Below are 11,988 nucleotides of genomic sequence, written 5' to 3' on the forward strand. Positions count from 1 at the left end.
CACCTCGTTAAAACCACTTAGAACAACTAAGTAAGTCGCCATCGCGAAGTACAAACTCCAGGGTTAGCTTAGAGCATTATTTTTCCTGGAGTCTTGATTTAGTTTGGTTATGTTTTAGGGTGGTTTTGAGGAAGAGAGTGGTATGTACATAGGGTTGCTATCGTTATTATGTCAGTTAAAAGCAAATCATTTTCGCTTAATTGATTTGTTTTAATGAGCTTCGATGTTCCCCTTTTACGGCAAATACGATTAATTTTGCAGTTTTTTTAAATAAAAAATTGTTGTGGACGAAATCTTTAACTATCCTGCGTGCAGCCCACGCATATTGTCTCAAACGTCAGAGTACACTCGCACTTACCATAACTCGCGTTCGAGAGTTAATCAGGTCGCGATGGCGATGAGTCTGTTATGGCCACTGCAGTGATTCTCCTATACAGTTGACACCCAACATGAGCACTGGGTTTGTTACTATTAACTGTGGTACCAGTTGTATAACCTTTAGCTCATGTAGAAACAGAGGTCCCAGTGGTAAGGATTTGAGACAGGCTATAGAATGTTCGTCTGTTTTTCAGAGGAGTAACTGAAAGTTGAAATTTTATGGGGTATGCTTGACCGGATATGCAAGATTCATAGAAGGGTGAACGTTGATTTACTCGTTTAAGATAAAGAAAAAAAAGGTAGAAAAGAAAAGGCAACTTTCTACTACTGTCCAATTTCTACAAAAACTGTCTCAGTGTTGCACAAGGATCCTCCAAAAAATAAAACGGAATCGGAAATATATTCTGTTACTAAGTTTCTATTGGAAAGATACATTGTTTACTAACAACTATCATTGACTTTGTGCTCAGATTAAGGAATGAGTACAAGCTTGGTTTCCAGTGTTTGACACCTTGTGACATTAAAACACGAAAGAACTACGACATCATTCACGCAGTGGTTTATAAAATAAGATTAGATTAGATTCATTTCATACATTCTCAAAAACGAAGGGGGAGGGGAGTTGGAGGATTTAACGGGGGATCACGTGGATTTCTGGAGGAACAGAGGGGATGTCGGTGGTCACTAAGGGGAGACTATCGTTAATTGACTGCAAACGATGGGGGGATCAGTAGAATGCTACAGAGTCGTGAGGAGGGGGGGGGGGAGGGAGGGATCAAGTAAATTTTATTGTGACTCAATCAAAGTCTTTGGTTGCCTTCCATAGACAGAAAAGTCGTCATTATACCTCTTCCAAATCGGCGGTTTAGTTGTGCTCTGGTTGATAATACCGTGTTCTATTTTTGCCATGAAAATGTTGGCAAGCGTTACGGCCACTCAGGTAAGCACGGTTTTTGAGGAACAGCGAGGAGTCCCCGTATGATAACAAGAACAACAGTGCACAAAGCACACTGGTCGAACGTCATCCTTTGACGTCCTACCAAGTAAATGAAGCTTTTCGCATATATTTTGAAAATTTTCTATGCAACTTTTTCCCTGGATTGGCTTATCATTTATGACGCTTTTTGCTTCAGTTGTTGAACAAAACAAGTACTACTGAGAACAGATCAGCGATGGTTAAATTTCTATAATATCAATCTTAATGGTGTTGATAGGTTTTTATCGTGTTGTCTAACTCGTGGAAAAAAGAAATTCAAAACGTACAGCTCTGAGACCGTGGACGCTGTTGATTGCGAAGAGGTATAACAGTGTTATCACATTGACGTACAGTCTTCCGTATGCGAGTAAGAACAACGGGTGGTTCTGTGCCAATGCTTCTTCTCGTGGGAACGGGATTTCGGCAAAAAAGACATCTGAGAATTCCCCTGAACTCATTGTTGAATCTTTGGTTTAAACCAATAAACAGACAAGGATTTATGGCACTATTGGCGTGTGATAGAAAATATAAACTGGATTCCAGATTTTCAACTTTGAGCAAAGCTCTATAAGTGTTGGTAAAATAGAAAATGAGTAAATGCTGGATGTGAGCTGGCAACCAACACAGCGCAAACGTCACCACCACGATGATGATCATGCGCAATACCTTGCGCCTGGACAGTTCATTTTGATGTCTATGATGGGCTGTCGGCTCCCCTGGGATCTGGCGTGAACAAACATGTCGACCAATAAGAATATGAACCCATGCTATGACAACAAGAGGAACCAAATACAGCATCAAGAACATGGTCATGAAATAGGCTCTGGCGATAGAAACCTGGACACTTCTGTCTGAGGAAAAGAAATTCCAAACCATTCTGCATTTCCATTGAAAGCCGTCAGCACTCTTTACAACGTCAAAGACCAAGAGATACAGCAAGAAAAACAGGGAAGACGAGATCCATATCACAGCGGTGACCAGTTTTGTGTTTCGAATGAAACGCATATCTCGAAGTGGATGAAGAATGGCGAAGTAACGATCCACTGTAATGAAGACAAGTGTTATGATGCTGACAGCGACTGACAAGACCCCCAGGAACCCAACAAGCTTGCACGTGACTTTTCCCATTGCCCCTGGAATCCATGCCAGGCCAATGTAAAGATATTTCACCTACAAAGACAGGGAGGTACTAAAGATAGGTATTCCATTGATAACACGACCTAATAGCGTGGGAAATAAAAAATGTGTTATACTACTGGGAGTGAGTGAGAACGTTTTGCATTACGAAACTAAACAATGAATTAACACTTAACAATTGAAAAATTGTTACTCACCTCGAACGGCATAACGAAGAGAGAAACAAGTAGATCTCCAACTGCCATATTTACAACTAAGAAATTGAATTTAGTCCTCATCTGTTTACGAGAAACCACAATGTAAATGATACAGATGTTACCAAAGAAGCCGAAGACGAAGATAGTCACATATGCTACAGTTATCCATACAGTAGCGCTCACAGGAAAGTAACCGTTGACAACTGATGAATTCAAGTTTGCCACACCTGAGGAAAGAAAGGAGAAATAAATCGCCTTTGATTTTGAGACTTCTATTATTTTTCTGACAGATAATGTGGTAAGAAGCTGACTTAACCTAGCCAAGCCTAAATAATGACGCTGCCTAATAAAAGAGGAAAGCAGAAAGGTTTATAGATTTCTTTTCCCCAGTTTGCCCCCCCTTCCTTTTGCCTAATTTTAGGAGAAAACCTCTCATCCGATATTATCGAGTTCATTAATAACAGCGCTTGAGGTCAGAGAGACATCTGTGACTCCTTACTTCCTTCGTATAACTCACGCCTGCTTATCTGATTGGCCTACTAATGCCTCACGGTTTGTACCAGATGGTGTTGCCCACGTATCGCTAAAATCACCTCACTTATGTTGACTTCGACTCACACAGAGGCAGCCATGGTAACACTACGAATTCTTGTTCATCCAAAACGTATCAAAAAAAATATCTTCAGACCTATAAGACATGAAAACGTACCTGCAATAGAAGAATTATTTACCGCCATCATGCCACTCATTGCCATTCACTGAGTGATCGAAAGTTTTAAGCGTCGTTTTACTGTGGTTTAAACCTGAAACAAAGCTGAGAATAATGTTACAAATTAATCCAAAAACATAATTTTAACCATGAATTAACAGTGCAAAGTAAAGCATATTTCTTTAACCTCAAAATCAGTTATACAAGGTAAGATAAGGTGGTTCTCGTTCTTCGCACTCAGCAATTGCAGTGAATTGTTTCCAACTGTTTTTTGATTCATTGATGAACACTTTTGGCCATTACATCTTTTCACAGAACCGTAGAATGAAGAAAATAATCCTATCTATTTTAGGAGCCGATCATTACTTATCGCCGGGGAGGGGGAGGAGGGGGGATGCTGAAGGATTTTGGTTGTGTCACGAGAGGCTTTACGCTGGTTTTGCTACTCGTCGAGTTCGCTACGTTGGAGTTCGCTACTAACATGCTGAATTCGCTGCCTCTGTTAATTCACAGTTTTAATTTCTCTTTTAACCATAAAACCACCAGCAATATCACTAATTTATACTCCCAACTGCGTGATTGCCGTTTTTAGAGGTCAGTTGAACTGATCATGTTAAGTTAATTCTAAGAATGGCTGACAATTGCATCACGTGTGAAAGACCTGTTTCACGCGGCAACAAGGAATTCAATGCTCCGTTTGCTTAAAGTGGAACCACGGGACTTGTATCACTGGTAAGTTACCTTTCATACTTCATTTACATTCAGTTTGTAAAACCCCGTTTGATCTTTGAGGTGATGTCAGGTATTTTGCTGCAAGAAATCGTTCCGTAGCTTACTTTTTTTTTTTCATAGGAATTTCTCAACAAGATTATCGAGCAGCTGTACACACAGCTACCGGGATAGATTGGGTTTGCACAGCCTGACAGTTTTTTTGTCCAGTGGCCGAGAGTTACAGAATATCTATGACTAAATGCGTCAGCCGAAATTCTTGAGTCGTCAGAGTCCAACCCTCGTTCGACCCAAAGCGATTCGTTCCAGTCGACGATTTATAATCTCCCTGATAGTAGAAAGTTGCCGTTTTTAAATGCAATACTCATCGGAGCTTGATTTTCACAAAGATAACTGTACTCAGTTTACTGTATAATCCATCGCTAAAACTTACCATGAGCATTCTCAGCGAAAAGATTTATTAGCCTGTGTCTTCTTTAATGGTAAACTTTAATGGTAGATGACTTTTCTGTTTAACACACCTCTAAATAATCTTTTATTTTTGTTTTAAAATTGTGATGTTGCCATTCAAGACGAATCATCCATCACGAAGCCTCCGATGAATTGCCAGAAACCGTAGTTTTTCTATGATATTTTCCTAATGATAAGTGAATTAAGTAAAGAACTTTTATAGCGTGCAAAGATAGCCTAGGTTTCAATGCCTAGTTAAGTAGGATTTAGGATTTATATAATCATTGTAATCAAAGTAAGATTTTATATGATAATCAAAAGTTACGTAATACGCTCTTCAAGTGCTGTATGTTCTCACCTAAATTCGGTACCCCTGGATTCAATTCGTTTACATTAGTCTGAGTTGAAATCTTTTAAGCATGCATATAGACTCCGAAATATATAGTTTAATAATAAAGAAAGTACTGTGAAATTAATAATTTTGGCTCTTCTTTACTGGTTTGTGCTTTCTCTCTCTTGTTAATGCCGCTGTTTCATTGTGAGCGATGCGCGGGCTCGATGATTACCACGATAATATGCTAAAACATGGCGCCCATTTCGGGTTGAATAAGGCAGATTTCTTTAAAAAAAGAAGTTGGTTCTAAAATATCATGGAAGTAGAATGATAGAATGGTAGGATGAACTAAGCAGCGAATTCGGCATGTTAGTAGCGAACATGTAGCGAACTCGACAAGTAGCGAAACCGGCTGTTACCCAGGAGAGAATTATCCTGATTCCCCCTAAGTCTCCGTTATGTTCTTAACATTCTCCCCTCATTTGGTAGTCAATTGTCTATAGCCCCGCCTCCCCCCGCCGCCTTTATACCGGGTGAACCACGACTGATCTATCCTCCGTTCTCCTCGAAAGAGGATCTTAATGGGAGATAGCTTTGACGGTTCGCGAATAATTTCTTTTTAGGTTTGACAGTTGACGATTGAATTTCAGGGCCTTTGACGGTTGACATTTATTAGGAAGATATATTTTTATACGTAATCAATAAATAATGAATGTTAGGTTAGTATCTTGTGCACTTTTACGATTCTAACCTGTTCCAAGTCTGGTTCATTTTGTAAAATCATGCGAAGCGAAATAGCAATGAGCGAGGCTTGAGTCGGGTCGGAAACCTTCCGGTAAATTAAAAAACTTGTTGGAATAAAAGTTGTTTTAATTATAAACAGCTGCTGCTATGAGAGACAGTCTTCATTAATTTTAACCATCAGCCGTTATGGGGCTCAAAATTTACTTGTCAGCCGTCAAAAAGGATGTATTTTTACTGTCAACCATCAAAATGCAAATGAATATCAACATTTAAACGGCCTAAAGAAGCTCTTTATTTTAGCCGGTCGCTACCAACAGTTTTAGATCTGAAAGAATCTTTGGAACGGTAAGCTAGTCTTCAGATTTCCAAAGATGCTCAGTTTCACTCTCACCGTCATTTTCTCCTATAAAATCGGTAGTTTGAAAACATTTTAATAAATAAGTTAGGAAGTCATTACTTGTCTTTGCACACTGAACTAGGCACCACTACTGCCGTTCGACAAGAACTGAGAGCACACTTAGATCATGTCTCGAAATTTGTCGATAGCTTTTATCGTTAAACTCATCAATGGGAGTTTTCGTCAGCATATTAATGGTTCCTTCTAAAGTAACGACCTTTTTAACCGTGCTAAAAATACTAAAAGTAAGGGAAACAGTAACATTCCAATCGAATGAATGAGAATTCAGAAAGTGTGCGAGATACTTACGTAACATTTCAATGAAAGAGAATCCTAAAGGTGCGTAAGAAACTAACATAACATTCATTATACATTGTTTACTCAGGGAAAGACATCTCATAATTGTCAACCATCAAAGGTTCTGAAATTTAATTTCAATCGTCATAAGGCTTAAAAATTATCTGTCAACCGTCAAAATCGACCGAAAAAATTAACCATCAACCGTCAATGGTTGTGGAGCCTCAGGGTTTTCAACCCATGCGGTTCCGTTTGCAAAGAATGGTCTTTGGCGCAACCGAGAATACAAAAATTCACTCTGGACTGACTTGCTTTTTTTTAGTCAATTAGATATAGCAGAATAATAGATTTTAAAGCGGTGTAGGGCATGTCCCTGGGTTAAGAAACATGTTTCAGGCATATATTTGTGCGACTCTCATGGTATGAATTATCAGAAGCTCCACTAATTAGTTCACACACTTCTGTTTTATTACAGACCATTGCACGCTCACTTTGGGCTTCTCGCTTAGTTGACTGAAACGAAACATACAGCGGTGGACATGGAATGACATAGTCATGATCTATTTCATAGTCATGATCTATTTCATAGTCATGATCTATTTCATAGTCATGATCTATTTCAAAGGAAAGTCCCTTGTTGTCGCTTCTCATCATGATATGGAGCGAAGTTTAGAGAAACAACCGAAGTCTCGAAACAGTTATTTTACTCTGTCTGATACAATTCGAGCCCTCTGTTAACTTTATATCTCACTTGCCATTTACCAGCTTTCGCCTCCGCATGCCTCTCAGATTGCTTTTAAAGCCTTAAACTTCACTAACTATGATAATGATTGTTAATTGTTGTTAAGATGTCCTACCCTTTCCACAGTAAAATTGCGTAGGTAAAAAATTTGAATCGAACTATTTCTCTTACATTTCAAGATCATTCAAAGCTGCAGCTTTTGCGCAAAAATTCTACAGGGGCTTAAAGAGGAAAGTGAATTCAGTATTTTAGCAACACAAGATATGCCAGCTATTAATAATCTTAAGTTACCTGGAAAGATGTTTTGGAAGAACTGCACAAGTTTGTCAATACTCTTTCGTGTATTCTTTCCTTGTATTTATAGACGTTGGACACTTCATTTACATTGTAAAAATTGCTTTTTGAAAAACCTGAGCTACACTTGACATTAAAGCTGTATTCAGCTTGAATGGTTGACTTTTCTGTTAATGATTGATTGATTGTAAAAAGCAAACCTGATTAGTGGATTTAATTAATATTACAGTCCGTTATTGCGAACACCCTCGGGGGGAGATCTAGTGTCCATAAATGAGAGTCCGAAATGGTGGGGTACGCGAGGCAAAAATTTTGAATTGTCTCTAAACATATATTTATGTTATTTGCCGGCTGGGAGGTCCGTATGGTGAAAAAATGTGACCGAGGTCTTGAAAATACCCGGTCAGTATTTTCCTATCTCTGCCCACGGGCCACGGTAACGCTTTCGTGAGTCGCCGAGTACATCCCAACTTTCGTGTCATTTTTTCATAAATATACCTCGTTTTGCCCGCTGGGCAGTATTTTTAAGCAAACACGTCGGTCATTACCTCAAGCCGATAAATAACTTATGAATCCTCTCATTTCTCTCTATCAAATCACTTTGGTTGACAGAAAAATATTAGTTTCAGAATGAATTTGTATAAACAATAGTGTCATTACGTTGCTTGACAAGCGGCCTAAAAACCGTCTGCAATTAATTTTAATCGTTCACAAAAAGTACCCAGAAAGTTGAAACGTGAGGTATTTGGTTACAGTTAAACTGAACGATGGAACTTTCATTCATTTAATATCTGAATTTTCTCGAGCAATTTGTTCATAGTGAAAGAGCGAGCGAAGTTTTAATTTAAGTTCTACAACAAATATACGCTCCTGGTGAGTCTTTCCAATTCCGTCCAATTTGGACATTTGTACCTTAAATTGCACAACAGAAATTGAAGGCCGAGGTCACAGTTTTTCACCATACGGACCTCCCAGCCGGCAAATAACATAAATATATGTTACTGAGCCTGCATTAAGTTTCTAACGAACCGGAAAAAAGATACGGCTGTAAGCAGGAAATTCTCAAGTTTGCACTCAATTGAAAAATGGGTTCTTTATTTTCCTTCATCGTAATGTCGCTTTATATTATATGAGCCAGGATTTGGGACGAAGTGTCCGCTACAGCGAGAGGAAAAAATAAGTAAAATGTTGCGCTTGGGAGCATGAAAGTGTTCACCTTTTCGTAATAGCGAGAGTCCGTACTGACGGGAGTTTATTTCAGTTATTTCTTTGTGGGTTTCGCAAGGGGACTGGCTCTTGTCCCCAAGACCTGGTGTCCGTAATAACGATCGAGTTGTCCGAAGGGTGAGAGTCGACTGTAGACCGAAGAGTTTAAATAATTTATCTTTCGACATCCTCAATCTATTGATGAACATCTACTTCGAACTGAATTAACTCAACAAGAATAAATTAATGAAAAAAAGGAAAAACACAAGGACATATATGCAAAGGCACCTGTTCGAAAAAGGAATAAATTTTATCTTTCCTTTTCCCACGGTATATTGGCTGCTGTTTGCCGATAAAAGTTTGATGGCGTGATGTGACATATTTGGTCGTGTAAAATAAGTAAACGAACATGAACATCAGCGACTGATAATGTGAAAGAGATAAAAAAATTTTTCTGCAATGAAAATGAAGCGAGAACAGCAGCTAACAGATGTTATCATTGTTCTGCGGTGTGAAGCGTGTTGTAAGACCGCCTCTCAGTTACTTACTCTTTAGATTGAGAGTTTCATAGCCAGAGTACTTCAAGCCTTTCGCAAAATTTTGTTTGTTTGTTTTAATCTGAGAGGTTGATTGAAGGTCGATATCTAAAACGAAAGTCGATTTCCTACATTTATCAACAATATCTTAGCCTTTTCACAATGAAAATAGTGACAGTTTCATTTGAAAGAAAATTGCAGAAGCTTTTGAAAGAGAGAGGCAGATCAATTTTCAGTGCAAACAGAGACATGAACTTTTAAAATCTGCCTTCAAAAATATACTCATAATATGGCCGTTTGTTCTTGAATGCTCTTTTTCCTGAATACAAATATCAATAATGTTGGACTATATCAGTTGTCGGTTAGTATTTACTTGTCGCTAATCGGTAACTTTTTTGCGTTTTGTCGGTAGTCAGCTATATTTTTCGCCTTTGTCGCAAGTCGATTAACCCCATTCAGACACTCCTCTACGCCTAAGCTAGAATGCTCTTCTTTCAGAATAAAAATAGTGATTGGTATTTACTTGCCGCCATTAGGTAATTGTTTTTTCGTTTTGTTGGTAGTCAGATCTATTTTTCGCTATTATCACTAGTCAGTTAACCTCATTCAGACTCTCTTATAGCTTATACGTTCAACTCCGTACTAAGGCAGTTTCGAAATGGCATCGACCGCGTCACCGCCCTTTGACGAAATTGCAGAATGCAAAATACAAATCACATAAGGAAAGCGTCGGAGATGAAAAGTAGGAGATGGACAACGTAATTTGGCTCCGTCAAATGAGAAAGACTGGCAAGAGATCCACTTCTTCTCAAGGGTAAGTTGGAAACACATGCGCTTCGCTATTCAACTAAATTGGATTCCTTGGTTATTTCGTGACCTACAAATTTGACTAAGTGCTGCTGCAGATGAGACGATGTGTCACAAGAACGGAGTTAGAACTGTGCAACGGTTGTTTTCATATATCCTCACCAATTGGTCGTGACCAATTCTGAAAGTGATATTCATTCCTCGCGTCGCCAGTCAAAATTGATAGATTCGAACCATTTCAATGTTATTTGAGTACTTTTCTCGGTTATGACCCTTTTCAATGATCTGCGGCGTAACAGAACGAAAAAACTCATTATCAATCGATTTTAGACGAATTTCTTTTAAAACAATCGCTGGACTGAGTGCGACTGTGTTCGGCGATCGAACTAAATCAAACACGGAGGTTTTAGTTATTCGGGTACTATATTTGAATGATCTCTAGTGTAACAGTCAGAAAAAAAACTCACTTTCGATTGATTTTAGACAAATTTCTTTTTAATTGTTACAAACTAGACTACCTGCCAAATTTTTTCCTTTGGGTCACTTTTTTAAAAAATTTTTCTAGCATCCGTATGACAGCATTTACTTGTTGTAAGCGGTAGCTCAGCTCTGGTAGTTGTTAATATCCATGCGGTTGTATTATTCACGTAATTAGGTTCTTTGAGGTTTCAAATTGGGTGAGGTTATGTAGTTGTGAACGTTTTTTTTTGTATAGTGTCTAATGATACATTTTGAGTTATCAATATTCAATAGTTTCTTGTAATAATAACTTACCGTGTTTGTAATGTCACATTTGTTGATCCTTAGGGACTTGTCAGAAATTAGCAGGGGGAGAGGGGGGGGGGTGGAAACAGAGGGGGGGGTCACAACTTTTTGAGCCTCAGAAAAGGGAGGGGTCATGAAAAATGGGCAGTTAAAAGGGGGAGGGTCATGCAAATATATGCCCGTGATCACGTAGAGGTTCACCCACAGAAGAAAAAGGAAGTTCTTTATTTGGAAGAGGTGGATGATCATGATGAATGTGAGGTAGATGAAGGGGATGAGGCATTACCCACTTGTTCTAGTGATGAAGACTTTGTATTGGGAGAAATAGGAGAGTCGAGTGATCAGCCGGACTCTTAATGCTGTCATCGAAAATGTATGTATGTAGCATGACAAAGAACAGATTAGAAATATATTTTGAGTTTTCATAATACTGACGCACCCCAGTGTATTGCAAGAACTAGATTTTATCATTTATACAAGAGGGGGAGGGTCATGATATTTTAGGCCAAGCTCAAGGGGAGGGTTAGCAAATTTCACTCCCATTGCAGGGATGGGTCACCTAATTTCCGAACCCAAATTTAAAATTCCCACCCCCCCTCCCCCCCTGCTAATTTCTGACAAGTCCCCTAGCTGGGGATAAATCCTTACTAGCAAATCGCCTGCCCAATTTTTAGCGTAACTGGCACCAATCTTTAGTGATGTCGCCCTTGTGAACTTACATAAAGAGGATAAGTTTTTAAGGAAACTGTGGTGCTGCATCGGTGGGAGAGTATAACAAGGTAATTTGGTATTATCAAGTGGGTTGATAACGTAAACTGGCCACCTTTAAGAGTTTCAAAGCTGACGTTTCGAGCGTTAGCCTTTGTCAGAGCCCTTCGCTCTAACGACAAAGCTTGTCGTCAAGAGTGATTTCTAATGATATCGGCAGTCTTACATCCTAAGGAGCAGCCTCACTGAGACTATGCTTGGGTAAGTTTCTAAAGAAACTGTGGTGCTGCGTCGGTGGGAGAATATAGCAGGTAATTTAGTGTTAACTGAGTTGTAAACGTAAATTAGCCACCGTAAAGGGTAAAAGAGCTAACGTCACGAGCGTTAGCCCTTCGTCAGAGCGATTCTTTAATGTATTTGTACGGAGCATATGTGTACTAATGTGTAGTCAGTAGAGGAGATTGATTGTTGTTAGTTTGCAAGGAACATCTATCATGGGCTAGTGCGCAGATTGGGGAAGAGTCAAGCTCGGTTTCTAGTGTTTGACACCTTGAAACATTAAAACACGAAAGAACAACGACA

The 11,988-nt window shown here is 39.0% G+C and overlaps 1 protein-coding gene across 1 annotated transcript; it reads right to left on the minus strand.

Annotated features, from left to right (window-relative positions):
- Positions 1-1,478: 1,478 nt before the first annotated feature.
- On the minus strand, positions 1,479-3,425 carry LOC149038909 (substance-P receptor-like). The gene is made up of 3 exons (XM_089185718.1): positions 3,398-3,425; positions 2,689-2,915; positions 1,479-2,524 (listed from the first exon to the last, which is right to left on the minus strand). Exons 1-3 carry the CDS (start codon positions 3,423-3,425, stop codon positions 1,631-1,633), a joined length of 1,149 nt encoding a protein of 382 aa, XP_089041844.1. The 3' UTR covers positions 1,479-1,630.
- Positions 3,426-11,988: the final 8,563 nt, after the last annotated feature.

This window comes from Pocillopora damicornis, chromosome 10 (assembly GCF_964200805.1).
Source record: "Pocillopora damicornis chromosome 10, jaPocDami1.2, whole genome shotgun sequence".
In the NCBI taxonomy this organism is placed as follows: Eukaryota; Metazoa; Cnidaria; class Anthozoa; order Scleractinia; family Pocilloporidae; genus Pocillopora; species Pocillopora damicornis.

Excerpts from the sequence above, each read along its gene's own strand:
- LOC149038909 (XM_089185718.1), bottom strand. The coding sequence starts at position 3,425 with ATGGCGGTAAATAATTCTTCTATTGCAG. Across the intron at positions 2,916-3,397 it reads AAATAATTCTTCTATTGCAG|GTGTGGCAAACTTGAATTCA; the intron begins GTACGTTTTCAT and ends TTCTTTCCTCAG. Across the intron at positions 2,525-2,688 it reads TCTTCGTTATGCCGTTCGAG|GTGAAATATCTTTACATTGG; the intron begins GTGAGTAACAAT and ends CTGTCTTTGTAG.